Genomic DNA, 23,306 nt, shown 5'->3' on the forward strand with positions numbered 1-23,306 from the left:
TGCAGTCCTGTGGGATATAAAAATTACATGTAGGACAAGGACACTTTTTTCACCATACCTTGTCCAATAGATTCCTGTAAAGAGGAATACGTTAAACATGAATACCAACATCTCACTCATAAGAAGTTCTATAGGACTGACTTGGCATGTTTTTTAGCAGCAACGTCAACTTTCGAAAACGGAACAGCTTTATTCCAAACAGAAACTGCAACAGATCTGGGGCCACGATAAATTAAGTGGTTTTTTTTTGTTTACTGTCCCACAGTCTAAGGATAGAGACGATGGGAATGTTTTTCTTCCTCAATCACTGAAATGAGAAGTTCAAAGCTTTTCCGACAATTCAAAATGCCCTAAATGATTAACCTACCATCAACGGTAAGATATATTTTCACACGATTCATGTTGAACAAGAAGAGAAATCATTTAATACATTTTGATGTGGCAAAGAATTTCATGATGTTATTTTATATGCCGAAGCCATAATTGGCACGTAATTTTTAGGCGACTCAAATGCATTGCGACGTTTATGGGGTACTGTGCTGTTCTGTGCCGTACCATACTCTTTACAGAGCATTGGTGCTGCCGAAGCAGTTTATTAGCAAGAGTTGTACTGGGTGGTTTGCCAATGCCTTCTCAGTATTGCTTGTCCATGATTTATCCTTTTAAATGCTGAGCGTGTTTGAACCAGCAACCTACCAGACTCAGAAAGGACGCTCTATCCATTTCACCACCGAGACTGGTGTTTTTATGTGGTACAGAGCAGTTATTAAAGTAGAAGGCCTTAGCAAGGACTGTATGCTCACCTGAATAGTTAATTTTTCCCTGTATTAATAATTCATGTTTAGGTGAGGTTAGTCCTATTTCTGTATGCTGTAGGGAGGCAGTGTTGTAAACTTGTGAGGTAGGTCAGTTAGTAAGGCATAATGTGATCTATCCTCCCCGTTTGAACCAGCATGGGTCAGGCAAGGAAAAGTAGGGATCCCCAAGAGGACATTTATAATGGGGTCGAGCTTTACCCCCCCCCATGCAGAATCTTCGATTTCGCAAGTAACAAGATACGTGTTGTACTTCGTATGGTACTTGGAAAATCGAACACAACGCAAAATTGCAAGTCATTTCCAAAGCTGACTTGTAATACCCTCTGCCACCACCACCATGTGGTGCTATATGGAACATATTTACATCGAAAATTTGTCATCACCCCCCCCTCCCCCCCCTCAAAAAGAAAGTTGCCAAAGATACATCAAATTGGCAATTTCATTGAGATTAAAATTGACAATCTTAATCAAAGCTCAGGTCAATCGGATAAAAATTATTATTTTTCAGATGAAATTTGATGATTTTTGAAGTTTGAATTGAAAGTTGAATAGGATTTGCATATTGGGAAACCAACTATTTTTGAGGTCAATCAGATGAAAGATAAAGTCGACCAACCAATATACCTGCAAATCATTGATGTTGCAAGTTGCAAACAAAGAGACATACAGGGGTGAAAACAACCTCCATCCACCTTGAGTGGCAGAGGTAAATATGCTTCAAAATACAAGCATTTTATGACAGGAGCCACATGTCAAGTGATTCAAAATCATTGCCCAAGCACATCCTATTTTTGAAAAGGAACACATAAAGGTAACGAATGGAGAAGATGAAAACACAAAACGTTAATATAATCATGATTAGCAGACATGCCACTCACCCACTTCATAGGCATTTATCAACCATCCTGAAGATGATGACAACATCAAAAATATACACGATGAAAATATATTTGTGTGGTGGTGGTTGAAAGTTAGCTTGTACGATGAAGAAAAGAATATCCTTTCTAACCATCAAAACGGCTAACCTTCCATGGGCGTGTTTGTGTCTGGCCGGTTTGCAAACACCACATCCACATAATCCAACTGCAGCCTCTGCAGAGATGCCTTCAAGCCTGGTGAGTGAGCGAGGAGTGGAAGAGTTCAATCAATTTGTCGGCAATCATTGCATTACAGCGAGCTGTTACCATTATACGAGTACTACAGATGAGCCAAAGTTGACTTTGCCCAAAGTTTGCATGAATAACCTTGTGTATATATAATCAGTTCACACATGTCAAGTGAACTTTCATTGAGCAAAGTTCATGCACATGAAGTTTGCCCCATGTGGAATGGTTGCCAAATGAACAGTGCTAAAACTAAACACCCACTGATTATTGCTGAAGAAACAAGACAGTTCACCGAGGCCCTTAAGCTCATGCATGCTATGCCATTTTGCTTTAATAATTTTGTTGAAAGCATCTTGAGTTATCATTACTCTGGCTCAACCAATTTCTATTAAAAAAAAAATAATAATAACAATAATAAAAAAAACTGGTTATTCTTTTGAATTCCTTTTTAGCAAATTACTTTTAAGCTGAACAGCTTTTGGAAATACCTTTTCTCGTTAAAATGAAGAAAAGCTCGTTGTCAAATAATATGTCTACAAGCAAGAAAAGGTTATGTGCTATTTGTTTGGTCGTGGTTTTAATTGCTTCACCGACAGTCCATTATTAAAGGAAGATTTAGTGCTGTCATAGATAAAAAGTACAAAAGAAAAGTGACTGATAAAACAAGGCATGAAAAATAAGTAACTCGTCTGCATGCATCGTTGGTTAAGGTTTTAAGGCCATTATTCCATGAAACAGATGAAGAAACCAAAGGTAAAATATGGCAGGTCACATGATATACGATATTAATATCCAAGCATCTAAGGGAGGTCAGTTCGGTCGAGTTAATGAGAATAGAACAGATCACAGGTAGCGATGGGGGATGACGCAAGATAGTCGTACCTCCGGAAAGGCAGTTCTACAAATGGGAGAAAAATGTACAGGTGGGTGGTAAGCCTGGACTTTGGGGGAGAGGGGGGGGGGTTAACGAGTTCTTGTTTCATTACCACTGCCCAAGGTAACTAAACAAGGGAGTTATTGGAAGAACTTCTTGGAGGTGCTGGGAAGAAACATAGGGCAAACAACAGCAGATGGAGCGAGAAGAGAGTGGAGGTGGTAAAAATAAGAATACCACCAAACTTCCTGCGATGAGAGAGCAACAGGCTCTTTGCTTCAGCCTCATTGCGGAAGATGCCATTCATGTTGTGACCTTCAAAATTCACGGATTCTCGGAGACACGGATGTGATACGGGAGAGCAGTACTCCATCGAGTTACAAATGCCTTGGAGGCTGTGAGTAGTTCCAATTTAAGAAGGAATGACTTGGAATTTTGGAGGAATGCCCAGTGTCTGGCTGGGATCAGAGATTAGCTTTACAATAAAGTCCACCCAGGAGAGGAGAGGTCATCGCTGAAAGTGAGGCTTAACAGTTCAAGAGACACTGAACCTCTTCAAGTGGCTCATGATGGAAATATTCAGGTGGGTTTGTTTCACGATCCTTCCGGAGCAACAGGGTGAGAAAGTGAGATTTTTCAGAATTGAAAAATGTGTTCCATTTGTCAGATCAACATCTATTCATTTCCTGATCAGCAGAGAGTGACATACTCAGTAGGGCAGGGGTAACTAAACAACTGCCAAATTCTCACATCACCAATAAAACCAATTACATATTTGTGAGAAATAATCAGGAGCAGAAGATTGCAAACATGTGATGTTGAACTCAAGGGAGTAAGTGTTGAAACAGCAAAACATGTTGTTAGGGCCCTGTCACACCTTGACGTTTCAGCCAGCAATGGCAACGTATAAAAATGTATGTAAAACGGTGGCGTACGCTGAAAATTTGAAGTTTTTTTAAAGTATTGGGCGTATTCCTAACGTGTTGGTCGTATGCACAACATATTAGTAACGGGCACAGAACGTTTCGTTGTGTTATTGATAACTTTTACCAACGAATGCTTAGCCTGTTGTCGGCGTTCACAACCTATGCCCAACGATAGTTTAACTTACGCATAGCGCGCTAAACGTATCGCCGGCGAACTCGTGGCGTAGCCTGTTAAGAACCTGCCGGACGCCGATTTAAATCATAACCGCCTGAGAATTTGAAGTGTCAACATCGCAGTCACACGACGATTTTGCCAGCGTATGCCGGCCTATGAAAATGTGTCTAAAACGCTGGCACACGTCAAATACGGTATTGGTAAGTTGTGTATACATTAAGAGTAGGCTGGAAAACAATGAAGTACGCTGTCATCTTATGTGGTACGTGTAATACATCGTGAAATTTCAAGCATGCTGAAAATTTTACGACGTACTCGGCGTATGGCTAACACGTTCCGCATGCGTTGTCATATGTTCCTGGCAAGCTCCGCGATAGTTTACACACGACGGACACACGTTAGTTGTAGGTTACTCATAGGTCGAAACACGTCAAGGTAATATTTAACATACCCGAAACCTAATTTTCAACCAATGGGTAACGTCCTTTTAACCTATGAGTAGCGTGCTCTGAACCTATGTTTAACGTGCTTGAAACCTATGAAGTAACGTGCATTGAACCTATTTGTAACTTGCCTTGAACCAATGACTAGCGTGCTATGAACCTACGAGTAACGTGTGTTTAACCGATGTGTAGCATGCTTTGAACCTAAGTATAACGTGCTTCTAACCTTTGAGTAACATGCTATGAACCTATTTGTAACATATCTAAAACGCACATTGTCGTATGTAGACGAATTAGATTGACGTCTTCCAGACGACCACACCACTTACTGAACGTGTTTCTAACTTACATCTACCATGTAATGGCGTATTGGCAGCGTTAAGGGGAATTGGTATATACAAATGGGCTTCACAAGAGGAACCCATCATTGTTCCAGACTCCATGTTGAGTAGATGTCAATGCCAGTAGTATCAGTAGTAGTAATACTATTAGTAGTAGTTGGTGTGCGTGACAGTAATAGTGGTCGTAGTTGTGGTAGTAGCATTGGTAGTAGTAGTATGTCTATGTCAGTCGTAGTATGTGAGCGTGATGGGGAGGGTGTGGGTGATGATGGATCCTCTTATCGTCCACGAATAGGAGACTACTTTGCACCATTGTTCGATGTTCTTTTCGGCTAATTTTTTTTTTCCTCATTCCCACGATGAAATATTTCTTTGTTTTACTTTTTAAAGTATTAAAAACGACTTTAACAAATGCATAATGTACTAGTAATGAACACAGAACACTTTGATAACTTACAGATAAGTTATACCAACGATTGTTTATCGTGTTTTAGTCGTCCACAACCTATGCCCAACGATAGTCTAGCGTAATAATTCCCAAGCACGTTATTCATAGGTTATAAATAAGTCACGGGTACCCTAAACATTACTTTGATGTGTTTCGACGTATGAGGAACTTTCAAGTAGCGTGTTGCGAAGTATGAACAACGTTCATGTAGCGTGGTTACAAAACGTTACTCAGAGGTTAGAAATAAGTTTCGGGTAGGCGAATGTTACCTCGACGTGTTTCGACTTATGAGTAACATACAATTAACGTGTGTCAACGATCGCATAACGTGCCTACAACTTATGGCCAGCGTCGCGGAACGTGTGAGCCAAACGCCGAGTACGTCGTAAAATTTCAAGCATGCAAATTTTTTTTGACAACCAAAAAGTACAACATTTTAGACCAGCGTAATACGACCCATGGAAGTGTTTTTCAGCGTGAACCTGACGTATACATAACGTATTCGACGTGTGCCAACGTTTTAGACAAATTTTTCATAAATCGGCATACGCTGGCTAAATCGTCAAGGTGTGACAGCCCCTTTATAAACATGATTCAATCACCATTTACACAAGTGATGCATTGCAGAGTAATAAAATGAAAAAAGTAGTTTCCTTAAGTTATTGTACTATATATATATATATATATATATATATATATATATATATATATATATATATATATATATATATATATATATATATATATATATATATATATATATATATATATATATATATATATATATCACATACACACACACATATATACATACACACACACATATATACATACACACACACATATATACATACACACACACATATATACATACACACACACATATATACATACACACACACATATATACATACACACACACATATATATATATATATATATATATATATATATATATATATATATATATATATATATATATATATATACATATACACACAACTCTTTCTAAAAGCAAATAGCAACAAGCTCCTTCATACACGATCATAATCAGTAAAAAGGTCATTTAATCTTTTTTTTTTCTCCCAAACCTTCGATGATGTGCTTCCTTGAAAGTCCACGCTCGGTCTCAGCTCTGCCAATTAAATGGATATCAGCAACAATGACATGGACATCGGTGAAAGTACATGCAACTTGGATCAGGGAGGAATAATCGAAACATGAGCTGCAAAAAGTTAGCAATGCTATTCATGGATTCATAAATTATGGAGTATCTATCAACTCTGCTGATCAACCATTGACTGGAGACTGTGGATAACCAACTTAAAAGGGGAATTGCACAGCGAAGCAGAACACAGAGTTTAAACAGAACAGTATACAAGTAGAGGTACGTTCAAAGTACACCGCCCTCATGCCAAATAAATAAATAACATATCCTCCAGCAATCGACATCGCGGGGGCACCTTCAGCGCCTGGCGATGCCACCGTGCAGCACATCGAGATGGAATTGTGAGGGAGCGGTGTACAATAATTGATTGCATAATTAAAATATATAAATAACAATCGCAAAATAAATAATTCCTCAATCAATTGGCTAAAGCATACTCAAAGCATGACCGGTTCATCCAAATCTGTAACGTATTGAAAATTAAGCAATTAATTGATTAATGAATAAATCAAAAATACCACTTATAGTTAAATCGCTTTGTCATCGTCGTGCCCAAATATCAGCTTCTTTGTTCAAAAGGTGCCCGAGATATTACCAGATGAAAAAGAAAATAAAGTAATCAATAATTCTATAATTGATTCATTAAAAAACCGTTTTTGCCAAAGCACTTATTTGCATTTGTGACCAAATTCAGCTTGCGAGCTCAAAGGATGGCTGAGATATCATCCGAACAAACAAACAAACAAACAAAAAGTGAAAGGTGAGTACGTCCTTTCGGCGCGCGTCATTGCCGGGTGCCTTTTCCACCCGGCGATGACATCATGCAGCGTCTGGAGATGGAATAGGGAGGGACGGTGTACAATTCATGGAATAAGCTTTTCATGAATGCATCATCACTTGAAAATTAAAATCCAAAATAAGAGAATACAATATTCAAATAGAACAAGATTTATAAAAACTCAAATGCTTCAAACACCACCCCCAACATCTTACCACCCTCCCCCTCTCTCCTCCCACACACTCCACTTTTTCCATGAAATAACCCTCAACTGCACTTTCCACCATCAACCCCTGAAAAAACACCACCAAAACCACTCTGTTTCCATACAATGCAGGATGGTATCCATCAACTCATGTTGAAGGGTGCATGGCGTACGCACAATGCTTGCCCAGTACGGGTCAGTGAAAAAGGACGGGAATTGAACCTATACCAGTTCTTACTTCATACATTATTACACAAACCGGAGAATGAAGCAAGTCTTTAATTAAACAAACTGCCAGGTCTATAATGATAGATAAAATGCATAATTGCTGTTAAATGACGCAAATGATCGGTTAATTAGGAGCCATTGTTGTTGCATTTGATGCGGCAAACATCAATATTCAATTTCATGATATTTAATCAATATTGAAATAAAGCAACAAAAAAGGTGAACAAATGCACTAGATTTGTAAGAAAAATGGAGCCATCCATTGGGACCATCCTCTGTGCAGAGCATTGGTGCTGCCGAAGCAGACTCCTTGGCTAGTGGGTGCAATCCTGGACAGGTCGCCACTCCGACACAGGATACCAGCAAGCTGGCACTCTTTTTGCGAACCTCGGAAGGATGACAGGCAGTCAACCCCACCTGGTATTAATTCAACAACCGAGTGGGATTTGAACTCAGGATCCTAGGATCCCAAGCCCACCCCCCTCACCATTAAGCCAACAGCAGGCATGAGAAAAATGGAGCAGTTCATTGTTTAATTGACATTTCCTCCCAAAAATTGGGATTTTTTAATTATTTTTTTTTCATCGACTGAAATCAAAGCGGTCCTGGATTTTTCAAAAATTAAAAATGCCCTTTAATCTACAAATTACTTTCTTCAAAAAAAATAATAATAATTACTTGTTTTCAGAATGTGCACATTTAAAATCTTGATGTGCAATTGCTACTGAAGTGAACACCATCAACATATTCAGTGAAAAACTTTCCTCAGTTGATGAATTAACAATGGAAGATAGTAGATGCAAGGAAAATGCCTTCAATTCCCCAATTTTTGTTTCTTATCAAAAGCAACATGTACTACAGGAAAGACAGCATCAGATCGGTACCATGTTTACGGTACGAGTCCATGCATTTCAAATGCTCCGCCGTTATCTTTAGACTTACTTTCCTCCCCAGTAGATCTTCGTTGTAATCACAATACTTGATCGCCTACAGGGAGGAAGTGGAAAGAAGCACAAGGGGAATGCAATTCTGAGTTTCTTTAAGTTTCTCTTCTCTTTTCAAAACTCAAGAAAGAAATTCGTGATAAAACAAGGTTTTTCGTGGTGACATACTATAAAATGGGGGAACATGGTGTAACGGTCACATAAGTGTGGGATGAAAAGATCTCCACATCCGCCGGGTTAATTAAGAGTGAATTGGCGTCTTAGAACACATGACAGTGGTGAATCTGCTGACAGGAAGAGCCGAGAGAGGCTGTGTCAGTGATGCACGTTTGTTGTGTTTTAGTGTGAACCGAATCTCGCTGAACGCTATGGAGGCTGATCGTGACGACCACACAAGGTTTCATATAAATACGAATTTATTATCGAGTGAAAAGGGGAGGACGAACATGCTTGCACAGTGGCGATCATAGACAGTAACAACGAATAAATTAACCCCACAGACCCCTAAACCACGTCGGCTCAACAAATAACCTTAACTCATGCACTGGGGGAGGACGAGACTGACAGGCGAGATGACAAGACAGAGAGAAACCTGCTCTGCGTAGTAATGGTCATGCATGCGGTGTGGGGATCTTTATCCAGGAGCGCAGTGGATTGGTGGAGGTGGTCCTCATGGTTTCTGATCCAATCACGTTCCAAGCTGACCACGAACCCAAACTTACAGGACTTTACAACACAGAACAGCAATGAGCTACAATCAACCATGACCCCGGGACAAGAAGAGAACAAGCAGGGCAAAGTCACCATGAACCTGTGAAGAACGTCTCATGTCATCACACTTGTGGGCCACACCGTTTGGCTGTTAACTTGAGGAGAAACTACATATAAGGACAGATAAATGCCGGGGAAGGATCACAAATGTAGGGAGGGGGAAAGGTGAGGCATAGATACAGCAACTGGAGTGGGGGAGACCAGGTGTTTTAAACGCGTGCTCAACATGCTTTATCATTCACGGGAATTACATCACACTTCTGTTACACATGTACGATGAAATAACGATTCCAATCTAAACCCCATTTGACCTCTTGAACCACAACTATAACCATGCTGTTACAAAATGGTGATTTTCCTGTAATAGTTAGTCAAAATTAAGTGTACCATTTTCATGATAATCCCATTAACAATGTAACTTTTACATGAGTGAGCCACTCCAGCAGGTGGTAGTTCACTCCCACAGCCCATAATTAATCTATTTTAGATTATTCCCTCAACTTTCACCAACTGCCAACATGGAGGTGGGCTGAATGCTCAAAAATGCATTAGCACACTCTCCTTAAGGCTGCTTCAAACTCACCGATGCTCGACCCGACCCACCAACTGGTGTGTGGGTTTGAACAGAATCGATTGGTGGACAATGGGGAGAAAACTCAAGGGATATACTGGTGACAGTTGACTGGAAGAGTAGGAGTTGAATATATTTGGAGAGGTTGGGAGAGAGTTGAGAAGTGAAAAGCCACAGCCGTACATTAGAGACAAAGAGGAAGCCTGGAGAGGAGAGGCGAGGAGTCACATCCAGATTTTGGGGTTCCTTGATCTTGCAGCCATGAGCAAAGTGGTACATGCTGATGTGTGGATTCATAAAATGCCAACATTCCAAATGTTCTCTTGCCTGGAGCAACTATGCCAGCCTGCACATTTTGCTCCCTCAGAGCTCCCACATTGTTTCTCAGAGACCATACTGCCACTGCAACGGTATATCAGCCTTGAATGGCTTCAGAACACTTTAGCCCAAGCTCAACGCACCACTATGCACAGTGCCAATGCCTTCAGGGCACTTGCATTGTGCCAAAGGATTACCATTCATCACAACAATTTTGCATTCACCATCAAGAGCTGAACAATGATGTCCTTATAAAGAATCCTTCAAACAAGAATGATTATATTGTCGTGGCGCTGGCGGCCAAGGTTAATTTCCCCCACCCCCCCCCCCCGACCAAATTTATGGTGACGGGCAGATAACACTGCCAGCCCAGATAACCGAGCGGTTCTTTCCTTAATAGGAGGCAGACAAGTTGATCCTCGGAGATGATCACGCGCACGGGAAAGGTGGGGCGCAATGGCGGAGAGACGGAGGCACGGGGAAGCACAGCACGGGGGGTTTATACTCAAATCCCACGACAAATACACAGAAAGAGCAACTTAAAATGAACACGGTATTTAATGAGGAGAGGAATATTTACAAGGGCAATTAAAAATGAAATAATTATAAATACCTGAGGTAAATTAAAGTCCAAGTCGAGGCGCCTCGACACAGACTTAAATACAGATAAGGGGAAACAAGATTAAAAAAAAAACCTTTTCATAATTCTGGCACTTAGCTTGGCACAGAGATGGTTGGTACATGGAATATGTGGAACATGGAATTGAGGCGCTTCTATTTGCATGTGTAGAAATGCACAAAATAGCGCCAAGTCGCTCTCTCGCAGCAGGACAAATGTACGTCAGGCAATTCCTGAGGGGTATTCAACACCAAGGCTCAGAGACCCCATGCAGCTGCTTCATGCATCGATCGTCCTCACCGACCCACTATTTGACACACACGAGGCTCGGGGTCCATTCCTCACGACCCAATCAAGAGCTAAAGGCCAGCGTCTTGCTGCACCATGAATACAAGAATCATGCCATCTTCTTCGTGCATCGAAGGAAAGCCAGCTGTCGAGCCCTGTTCTTACAGGCAATCTCCGAGCTACATTCTCTCTCTCTCTCTCTCTCGACTGTGGGTGTCCCTCACTCCGCACTCAACCGTTCCTCTTCTCAACTCTGACCAACGTCACACCAAACCTCCGTTTCCTCCTCCAGGGCGTGGCTTGCTCGCAAGAAACCCAGGAAGGCGAGGCCTCCACCCGCTCAGTACGTTTGGCTCGTTTCTGACATCATGCCCATCACTCATCAACCTCGGGGGCGTGACTCCGCCCGCCGTCACCCTTGGAGGTGGGGCTTCTGCCTGCTCGGCATGTTTGGCTCGCTTGGAAATACAAAAACGTAGGAATCGTTTATAGGGGGCAACTTATTCTTAATCCCGATCTAACACCGCACCCCCCCCTCACCCCCCGTATGCTGACACATAACACTTAAGCTCACAGTTTCACGACTTAATTACATTGAGATGTCTCTTTCACATCCATGAACCAAACAACTCTATTCAATCCTAACTTTCGGATTAATTCCTCCATCTACCCCCAAAACCATTACAATATTATGTCTCGTACTTGTCAACTGCCTCAATCATAAGGTTCTTGGAAACAACCACTTGAACTGACGTGATCAACTTAATGAGAATGTCTGAAGCAAGAGCAGATGCAACTCGTTAAATGAAAGCAGATTGGTCAATTTGCGACCTACGAGTGTGCCTGAATGACTATGCAAAAGAAACACTGAAATTACTCACATTTGACCAACTCAAATCTCATCTTCTATTCATTTCCATCTTTCCTCCAAGGTTTCAGTGAAATCCTCAAACATCGAACCCATGAACAAATGAGACCATTAACAAGGATCCAATAGTCTTCTGCTGTCATGCTTTATACAGCAAGGTATATTTGTATATTTTTCAAAATACAATCAATATTCCATGGCACAACACTCGTGTGGAGTTGCACAATATATATATATATATATATATATATATATATATATATATATATATATATATATATATATATATATATATATATATGATGATTCTGCGAAAGCACCATTCCCCAAAGCAATAGCACACAACACAACATATAGCATTTCCTGAAATAGTTATGTTGTTGGTATTCATTTCCGATAGCCCCTCCCTTATGTGTAGTAGGGTTATGGACCAATATGTATTGTGTGGAATTAGGTAGTGCTTCTCCTCCTTTTCTCCTCTCAACTCTGCATACGACCCTCCCCTTTATGCATGCACGCAAGCAGCTCATTAGCATATGCGTGCCAATTTCACGTTTGAATCGCGTGCCATCCATCACCCAACAGACACTTCATCTCAACCTTCACCGAATTCCAACCACCAACACTACAACATTCATATGACCTCCAACCCCCTTTATTGCAATCACCACACCATCAAAATATGACCCAAGCTCGCTTTATATTCACCATTACCATCACAACCACAACGAACAACCAAAACCCACAACCACTACACCATAGACTCAGCACTACGATGCCACTACAAACGCCTCAACCAGAGTCACCACCACTGACCACCACTCCCTTTTGGACAAACAGGGAATGGGGGAGCATGGCGTACCATTACCGGCACTCGGACTCAGGATGTTGAAGCATCTAACTGAGCGCGAGTGTATGCTAAACTCCATTCAACATCGTATGGTTAGCCCTCGCACTCCGCTCAAATACAGTCCCATTTGGTGTATGGCACATGTTCATGCAAGGATAGCATGACCAAACACCCCAGCGCCATGTTAAGTGTGGAGCTCTGCCGTGCGAGAAAGACCAGAGCATAATGGCGACATCTTCACAGCCATACCCTCGTGTGGGCGGGGCCAATGCTGGGGTGACCGTGCGCATGTCAATGAAGGCGCTGGGAAATGCCCGTCACTCTGCTTGACCCGATGTTGAGCTCCTTCCTCAACAAGCAACTATAAAGGGCGGTGCATTCTGCAGAGATAAACACGGCTGGTGGTTCACATGGTTCCTTGGCTTGGTGGAGAAAGGCGGAATGGAGCAAACGAGTCGGAGCGGAGGTGGAATGGAATCCAGAGAGTGGAGTGCTGGATGAGCAGGAGATTCAGGCACCAGGCAGGGCACAGTCATTAGAGACAGCAGCATCAACACATACAGACATCCTTATGCGTTATTAAGCTATTTTCAAACACGTTCTACTTTTTTTGCTGTGGACACATACTCCTAAAAGGAGCATTAGCAATTACCTGGGTAGTCTCAGAAGATTGTCCCCTTCAGGGGGGCCACACTGATAAGCACCTTTTACAGCTCACTCTCTAAACCTCATCTACCCTCCCTTTCACATCCCCACACCCCCACTTGCACCTCCTCTGACCAAGGACCTTAGACACCCTCAGTATTCCTCCTCTTTTCCCCCTCCTCAGCGACTGATCCACGTGGGTTCGTCAGCGCCACCTGTTAATGGAGATGTCACCAACACCTTGTACTTTCCCTCATCTTTATTGCTTTCTAACTTTCCTCAGGAGTGTTTCTGATGGCACCCGTCATGTTAACACAAGTTAAGATTGTAGAAGTATTAGAATGGGTTAGCTGTGCACTGTATCCTCTCTTGAAATAAGTATTTATTTTGTTGCACCTCACCAATCCTTGCTTTCTCTAATGTACGTAGTTTTTTTGAAATAAAACCCTTGCTTGGAGAAATACCTTTCCTCACACTTAATAAATTGCTTGTTGTTGTAAATGTACCCAGTTCGTAGCATCTTTTCCTCCATTGGTCAAGTAGAGTCCGTGTGTAGTGCAAGCCAGGAAGGTCTACCCCACGTGTTTGGCTATGTTAGCCAGCATACGCTCACTGTATCGCTTGGCAGTAATCCGAGTGTGCGCTGAGGGCATGAAACCACCTTGGTGTGGTCATCGAAAAGTGGCTGGTGGCCTCAGGACTGGGTGTCCAGAAGGAACTCGAATGCTTCCCCTCAGTGAACATTGAAACGGGCTGCAAATATATATATATATATATATATATATATATATATATATATATATATATATATATATATATATATATATATATATATATATATATATATATATATATATATATATATATATATATATAGTGTCGTAAGAGGCGACCAGGGTTGCGTCAGGAAGGGCATCCGGCGTAAAACATGTGCCAAATCACGATGCGGATCATACAGATGATCCGCTGTGGCGACCCCTAACGGGAGCAGCCGAAAGAAGAAGAAGAAGAAGAAGAAGATATATATATATATATAGCCTGGTGTGTGGCGCAGTGGTTAGGGCAGCGGCTTGGGATCCAAAAGGTCCTGAGTTCAAGCCCCGTTGGGCCACTGAATTAATACACCAGGGGGTTGACTCAGCCTGTCATCCTTCCCAGGTCGGCGAAATGAGTACCAGTATACTGGGCCGGTGTATACCCCGGTTAAAAATAGGTGTACCATATCCCTGTGTCGTAAGAGGCAACCAGGGTTGCGTCAGGAAGGGCATCCGGCGTAAAACATGTGCCAAATCACTATGCGGATCATAACGAGGATCCGCTGTGGCGACCCCTAACGGGAGCAGCCGAAAGGAGAAGAAGAGATACATACAAATATATATATATATATATATATATATATATATATATATATATATATAAATTTGAACTTTAGGATGTAACAAAACCTAACTAGAATGGCACTCGATAGAGCACATACCTCAACCAAGCGAAATACTTTACGTTTTGTAACCCACTGATCGGCCAGATCTGAATCCAGACCGAAACCAAAATTGAATCAGCTTGTTCTTATCACCTAACCAACTCATCCACAACTTTTTGAAATATCATGCGACATATTGTTTTTGGCCCCAATTCTCAACGTTGAAGAATCCCTTTAAAAAATTCTCACTTCCGGATCCTCACCAAAATCTAATCAATTTGTCCTTCTCACACACCCAACCTGTTCACCAAGTTTCGTCCGAATCCTTCCATAACTTTTTGAGATATCGTTCTATATATCGTTTTTGGCTCCATCTCTCAATGGTGACGAATCACTTAAAAAATTCTAGTATCCAGATTCAGATCACCAAAATCTATTTATTTCTTCCTTGTCAAACACTCAACCTCTACACTAAATTTCGTCTGAATCTGTCCACACCTTTATGAGATATCCTGCTCATACACAGACCGACAGGGATGAAAACATTACCTCCGCCATCGAAGGTGGACGGAGGTTCTCAGAGTCCTCAAGGATACAATATCAAGATCGTCTTGGATATTACAACAGTATGTATATAGTGCATCATGATGAGGCATTGTGGTCTAAAAACTGCAAACGAAATGAACCTGCCATCTAAGTCTTGCTATCTTGGATACAGCGATAACAGCGATACACAAGACTCAAGACGAATAAAGAAAAAACAAAAATTGATGTAGATTTAACAAGTTTTACAGTGTTTATATTTTCAAAGTATTAACTGGTGCCGAACACGATATTTAATTTTATATTTAAACCGAGCAAAGCCAAAGTTTGAACAAGTGAACATGTAAAAAGTAGGCCATAGTGAAAAATTAAACATGTGTGCCAAATTTTCCCATTCAAAGCAAGATTGGGCATTAATCTCAACCCTGCAGCTATTTAAACATTTCTTTATTATTATTACCGTGGGGTTAGAGATGCCAGTATCTGAGTGGAAAAAAAGCACAAACTTCATAATCTATTGCGATACACCGTGGGATGGCGATAACACCTTGCTCCACCAGAAAATATTGGTTTAAAAAAAAAGAAGCTTACAATGTGTGGTGAACCATTTGGTCACTCGTAATCAAACAAAGCGGTGCACGCCTCATCAAGGTACAACATTAAACACAAAATGTTGATCTATAAAATGAACTTTGGTTGGAAAAGAGTAAATAACAAAATAATGCAATACTGGTGTATTGCAATTTCATTTTAACTGGAAACACAGGTTCCATAAGGGAGTGTAATACCCCCTCCCTCTAGCAGGGGTCAGTAAAGCACTCACATTTTACCAAGCTCCCTGGACACCCCCCAAAGACAACCATTGAATTTCAACTCATTCTGTTTTGGCGGTTTAAGCAAACAAATAAACACACAAGCCAAATTAAACACAGTACGATTCTCTGACGTGGCAGATAGCCGAGAGGTGTACACACTTGCCTCTGAGCAGGGAAGGACATTAACCTGTCTCCTTTAAACTGGGCGGGCCATCCTTCAGAAAGATGCACGTTAAACAGGGCTCCCCATATGCTAGCATCAGTTGGTAGACGTTGAAGATCCCCCAGTGTTGTGCAAAGAGGAGACAAGTTATCACTGACACTCCGGAGCAAATTACAAACCCCTGCTCTGGCCTGTAGGAGGCACTGCATTAAAGACACAGCCATGCTCCTAGCAATGACACAAACCAGCAGCCAGGCGCTGCACACAAAATGACGATTTTATCAATTCATCTTAAACTCCGGCAATGCAATTAATATTAAGGAAGATGCTGAAATCCGTGAAAAAACAATAAGTTCTCCAGGTAATTCCATCATGCATATGCATGTAATATTACCTCCAGCCTTTCTTCTTGATGATGTTGCCCAAAACAACTTCGGCTCTGCAGAGCAGATGCACAGAATCAATTCAGTGAAGAGTTTCCTGACACAAATAACTTTAAGAACCTTGCTCCAACTGAAGGCAGCCAGCTGTAAATAACCCAAAAGGATCCATTTGGAATCTTCACATTTTTAGTAACCATCCATCCATCCGGACCATACTGTGTGCAGAGCGTTGGAGCTACATAAGCAGTCTCCTTGGCTAGTGGGTACAATCCTGGACGGGTTGCCATTTGCATTCTGCAGTGTTCAACTATATAGTCCAAATTGAAATAAAACAAATCTTTTAAAGGTCGTAGAAAATTTTTCCCAGAAGTTTACCGCCGACGCTGCATTCTTTTACATCACCTTATTATCTATGCCAACGAAGGTGGGAGGAGGTGATATTTTCACCCCTGTCTGGTTGTTTGTTTGCAGGATAGTTCAAAAAGTTGTGGGCAGATTCGGACGAAACTTGGTGGACAAGTTTGGTGTGTGATGAGGAAGAATTGATTCCATTTTGGTGAAGATACAAACCCGGATCCAGATACAATAATTTTTAAAGTGATTCTTCACCAATGACAGATAGTGCTAAAACGATATTTAGTAAGATATCTTAAAAAAGTTGTTGACGGATTCAGACAAAACTTGGTGGACACTTTGGGTGTGTGGCGAGGAAGAATTGATTCCATTTTGGTGAAGGTCCGAATCCCGATCTGGATACGAGTCTTAAAATTTTTAAGTGACTTCAGCATTGAGAGATGGGGCCAAAGACAATTCTAGTGTTATATTTCAAAATTTTATTGGGCCAGATATGTTCTACTGGATCAGACATTGCGTGGCGGAGGTATGCACTCCACCGAGAACCCTTCCAGTTTAACATGTTGCATTAGTCCTTATTGCCTGTTTGTGTCCTTTATGACATCCTTAAAAACAGCAAGTTTCCCGTTTGGAATGATTTTCAATTTTGTTTGACTGCCCGACAGGCTAAAAAAAAAATTAAAATCTCACTCCTCTCTGCGCATTGGGTCAAATTCAGAGCCAAAGTCCTGCTAAATTGCAGGTTCGTTTTGCAATTTGTGTTCAAAATACAACATTCCATTTAAATTAATTCGGTCCTCGATCATAAACTGATGTTTGCAGACAGACGGACAGAGAGATTTGAACAGATTGCTTAACTCCACATTTCACTTCATGTGTGCAGGTTAATAAAAGGATGGTGTTTAACAGTCCCATTTCATTCCTTCCTCTCTCACGGCTTCACACACAATCTCCAATTTTGTGGGTGTAATTACCTCCACTACCAAAGGTAGTGGCTAAATGTTAACAATGTCTCAATTCTGCTTGAGGAATCCAAAATTACTTACAACATTTATTTGTTCGGCTCAGTCGAAAGGAGACTTATTTGAAAGCGTTCGCCATGCCCGATGAAGTCACAAACAGTGCTTCATGTCCAACCGTCATGGGATTGTTGTTGTTGTTGTTGTGGTGGTGGTTCTATGGAACTCAAATCCCATTGGATTCCATTCCATGAGCAATCATTGACAGGTATATTTACTAGTTCTTTGTACTTTCTTATGAGGATTTAAGGCTCATAATGGAGCTTGTACAGCAATCCATAAACCACAAGCAGGACAAACACATGATTAGACATCAGTGCACTTGTTATATTAATTATAAGGACAACATTGACAATGGACAAATACACTTGGCAGATTGTATGCAGGATTTGATTCTGCGTTACCCATATCACGAGCCAGGAGTTCAGGTTGAAACACCAAAAGGCCAATTCAATTACCTGATTTATTGTAGACAGAGACTTTTTTATACTTAAAAAAGCAGACACAAAATTCTGCACAAGGACATTGAAAAACAAAGTAAAACATGCATACAGCAAATTGATGAAGGTAAAGTAAAATGAATAAATGAATAAAAACAGAGGAAGTGAAAAAGCAAAGTAGAGGAGACAAGCGAAGAATTAAAATCATTCCTGACACTGGAAATAAGAGCAATACAAAATCGATTTTGAATGCTATTAGGTTGGAAAACGCAGCACCATCAGTGCATCGTGGAAAGGTCCAGGTGATGTCATGACAAAGTGTATGAGAGCAGGGGAGTATTTCAAAACTGTTGCTCCACATGGAGATATGCCAATTATGACTCACACAACACCGAGTGGTTCTTCCCCTGTCTGTCTGACAAAGTTCTCTTGATTTTATTCAAAGGCAAAACGCATGGCTCAAAACGCTGCTAAAAGGTGCACACAAAAGATATGTGGAATTTCTCCAAAAGTCAGGTGGGAAAACTGACTCGAACACACCAGTACAAACAAGAGTTGGAAATACAGGCATCCAATGGAACAGTTCTTGAAATTAATTGCAGTACGTACTTGCCGGCTGCATACACCTCCGCAGTGTCAAACAAGTTGATTCCATTCTCATATGCGATGGTCATGAGCTGCTCCGCTGTCTGTAGAACACAGTACAAGAACCAATCGAAGATATTGGAGAAATTGTTTTTACATGTATGATGTATGATTGCGATCAAAATACATGCTTATATCAGTTCATAATTAAAGCATGAGCAAAAATGTATTTTTTCCCCACTTTAATATTTGTTTCCGATTGTTTCTCATAAAACCAACATTAAAGCTATCGCTCCATGTATGTTCTCGGGTATAAGATGTTGCAAAATGCAATTATCGTATCATGAATAAACTGCTGCAAAGGCACAGCCTAGCGCGAGATGTAACGCCGTAATGACATCCCAGCCGTAACACTGGCTCACCACACTGCCATCTTACTAAATCAGTCATCCCGACCAGCATTTGGCATTCAATCGTCTGCTGGCTGAATGCCAAACAGAGGAAATTTGTATCGCTCTCACCTCTAGTGTTAGGAACGATTTTAATTCTTCACTTGTCCTGAACCCCCCCTCCCCCCAACTCCTAGTTCACATCATAGTCACTAACTCTTAAAACTGCTAAGGGTTTCTCAGTGAACTAAATCGACTAAAAGGAAATTATTCGTAAGAAGGAATCGACTAAATAATTTGTGGTTATATTGTTAATTTTTACTTCTGGTATCTGTGCAAAGCAGCGACTCGAGATATTATACACAGTCCATGAAACTTTGTGCTTCCACTCACACGAGGCACTGTCAGAGCGTTCTCGTGTACGTTTCACATGTGCATGAAAGGTTAGTTGATGCATTAGTAAGGAGTCCCAGGTTTTCCGTTTGTCAGGGTTTTTGTTCCCAATGGAGTGTGGAATATTTGTGGAGTTTGCTACGAATGTCCTTTGACAGCACAAGTCACCAAATGTGAAGACTGCTTCACTGAGAAACTTTATCAGACGGAAACACGTCGACAGAATTGACCGAATGGTTTGTGGTTATATCATTTTTTTTTACAGCGCGGCGACATCGCGCTGATAAAATAATTGGCTATTCTGTCCTGTCTTCTGTCACACGTATGGCCGTGTACGTCCCTTTGATCTGAGGGCTATAAATAGAAATTTGTCCAACATCACCACTCTTCCCATTATGCATGCTAATTCACCATGTCTACATTTAAATTTAAAAACTGCAAAATTGTTTCATCATTCTTAACCTACACTTTTACTGCCCCCAGCCGCACGATATCGAAGTATTCGCTTCTTGTTTTTTTAACTTTCGGTAGGTGAGCAAACCAACGACTCCGAGCCTATACACCACCAGTGTGCGCAACAAAAATGAACAAAACTCAAAATTGTGTGGTCATCGATATTTATAAACCTGAGCATGCACTGTCCGGACCGAAGAGTTCTTAAATGAGGAAACATTCTGCATTGTACGTGCTGTGGTTATGACGTTCACCCCGTTCAGACAATTGCACAACTTGCATTTATATGGATTAAAGATAGTTAGGATATAGGATAGAATAGGCTAGGATGACATCGGTGTCATAAGGTGTGAATTAAACAGAAGAGGGCTTGTATGCCAGGCAAAAAAAGAAAACAACAAAAATACAAGACCATGACATAAGTGAACCTTGAATTATATCTAAACACCATAAAATTGGCAAATTTGTTTCCTTTCAAATCCCACCCTAAAAATCAGTCCAAATAAATTATCGATTCAGAAACACCTCGGTGACACAAGGTTACACAAAATAAAACTTGAACTTGCTTTTCACAAACTCTTTATAACAAAATAACTTGTCATATTGAGAAAGGTATACAAAAGGGGTAATCATACATATTAAAATTACTTAATATAATCTCGGTATGAGGAAAATGAAGAAAAAAATTAAAAATAAAGCATTGCATTCATGTTTGATAGCAGCATTGTATATACCAGCAAAATTCACAAAGCTGGTCGAGTTGAGTTGACCACTAACCTCATCAGTTATCTGCCCTCCAAAAGTCACCCACGTGCCTGGAAACAAAAGGAAAGCCTTCGATGAAGCATGAGAACTCTGGGGCAATTCCTGTGGTGGAAACATCAAGCTCAAGCCCACAAGTTATTCATGACAAGGTACAATATTACACCAGTGGAGCAATAACCTGCAGGCAACGAATCAGCAGTTTGATCTACATAGATGGCATTTCAGCTCGATACAAGAACGATGCCAGGAATATATAAAGGCGATAATAAATGATTATCAAAAGCATTAGAAAGAAAATTTTTATTTGTAATTATCAAGAAAGGATCAAACAAGACACTCAAACATTACATTAAGAAAATGCAATGGCAGATGGAGATAAGGAGAAGAGGAGTTGGTTTGGCAGGAAATTACACCAATCAATCAAAAGTGCCATACTCTTGACAGAGCATCAGTGCTGCCCAAGCAGTTCCTTGGTGAAGGTTATGCTGGGTGGTTTGCCATTGTCTTCCAGGCAGTCAGTCAGGGCAAGAATTTGACATTTGGCCACGGTGCCAGTGATAATTTGCTAACTCTTCATGAAAGATACCATGGGACCAAATTGGCATACATCATGCCCCCCCCCCCCCCGGTGCCAACAGACAGGTCCTCTAGGTTAACGTCTTTCCAATGGATGACACAAACTTTGATGGATCGTCCTGCATGCAAAAATGAGGAGGACAGCTTTTAGCTGGGTCGAAATTTGAACTCAGGTCGAATCATATCAAAGGCGAGTGCACATATGTACCTTTAAGCTATCCTGACAGCCCATCAGGAAAGTATGACACAAGCAAAGGTTGAGAGTAAGAGCAATAAAAATAAATAAAAACACCAAATACATGTACAAATCTTGAGGGATAATTGTTGAGGAAATAGAATATCACAATGCAGCTTGTGATTTGTAAATGCAAACAGGATTGCAGTTTTCAGCAGCAACAATATAGTCATGTTAAATTTGACTTCATTGAAATGTTTTATTTCCTTCAAGCTTGTTCATCTACTTGTACACATCACAATTAATGCATTCTCCTTTTTGCTAAGAAGATTAACAGACTCGATCATGATGGAACTATAAGGGAGCTTGTTAGAGCGCATACCTCTGCCATGCAATGCCTGATCCACAAGAACATATCAGGCCCAATAATTTTTTTGAAATATCATGCAACATATCGTTTTTGGCCCCAATCTCTCAATGGTGAAGTATCACTTTACAAATTAAAAAAAATTCTCGTATCTGGATTCAGATCTTCACCAAAATCAAATCAATTTGTCCTTGTCACCACCCAAACTGTCTACCAAGTTTTGTCTGAATCCACCCACAACTTTTTGAGATATCATGCTATACTGTATATCATTTTTTGACCCTCTCAATGGTGAAGAATCACTTAAAAGGTTATCAGATCTGGATCCGGATTCAGATCTTCACTAAATTCGAATCAGTTCATCCTTGTCACACACCAAACCTGCCCAAAAATATTCAATCAGACTCCATCTACAACTTTTTGAGACATCTTGCAAATAGACAAACAAACGAGAAGACGTCGTCGTGCAGAGCACGATACTTGCAAAATCCATAAAACAAATTTGACCTCAAAAATAATTGGTGGTTGAATTCAATGACCACATATGCAACTCCTCTTCAAACTTCAAGTCAATCGGATAAAAATAGACTTTTTTTTTATTCCGCCTATGTTGTCCTTTTGGCCGATGTTGATCTCAAAAATAATAATTGGCGAGTTGAATTCAGTGACCTGAAATAAAATTTCTCTTCAAATTTAATTTGAACTTCAACAATATGATTCTCAGTTGAGACTACCACTACAACTTGGTAAAGTTTCATGATGATCGGTTTAAAATTGTGACCTGTTGGCAATTGACAGGAAAACAGACAGACAGACCAACAAAATCGACTGACCAATCTATCTATATATTACTAAAACTCTCATCATGTGTGTATGTATGTATGTATGTATGTATTACGTTTCTGAAATACAGCCAAAACAGTACAATAGCGCAAAAATGTTAGGGCTGCCTTACTCACCATTCGCCTGTGGTGTACAGTATCAAGTTTCGTTCAAATCAGGCAACGGAAAAAATTAAAAAAAAATCAATTCCCGATTCAGTCTCGTACTCTTCGGGATTATTTGATCAATGCAAACAACTT

At 40.7% G+C, this 23,306-nt stretch overlaps 1 protein-coding gene across 17 annotated transcripts in view; it reads right to left on the bottom strand.

Annotated features, from left to right (window-relative positions):
- The window catches only part of KCNAB2 (potassium voltage-gated channel subfamily A regulatory beta subunit 2), a 156,718-nt gene that overhangs the window by 20,147 nt on the left and 113,265 nt on the right, over positions 1–23,306 (bottom strand). For 12 of the 17 annotated variants that reach the window (XM_085876168.1, XM_085876166.1, XM_085876156.1 and 9 more), the window contains 6 exons: positions 21,119–21,156; positions 19,131–19,210; positions 16,720–16,764; positions 8,453–8,497; positions 6,223–6,266; positions 1,844–1,930 (listed from right to left, as the gene is read on the bottom strand). In XM_085876168.1, coding sequence (XP_085732294.1) covers positions 1,844–1,930; positions 6,223–6,266; positions 8,453–8,497; positions 16,720–16,764; positions 19,131–19,210; positions 21,119–21,156 — 339 coding nt within the window. Of the gene's footprint in view, positions 1–1,843; positions 1,931–6,222; positions 6,267–8,452; positions 8,498–16,719; positions 16,765–19,130; positions 19,211–21,118; positions 21,209–23,306 lie in introns of all 17 variants that reach the window. The other 5 variants (XM_085876174.1, XM_085876171.1, XM_085876158.1 and 2 more) reach the window with 2 other exon arrangements.

Source organism: Eptatretus burgeri, chromosome 4, assembly GCF_056783735.1.
Source record: "Eptatretus burgeri isolate ZD-2024b chromosome 4, Ebu_testis_v1, whole genome shotgun sequence".
Classification (NCBI taxonomy): domain Eukaryota; kingdom Metazoa; phylum Chordata; class Myxini; order Myxiniformes; family Myxinidae; genus Eptatretus; species Eptatretus burgeri.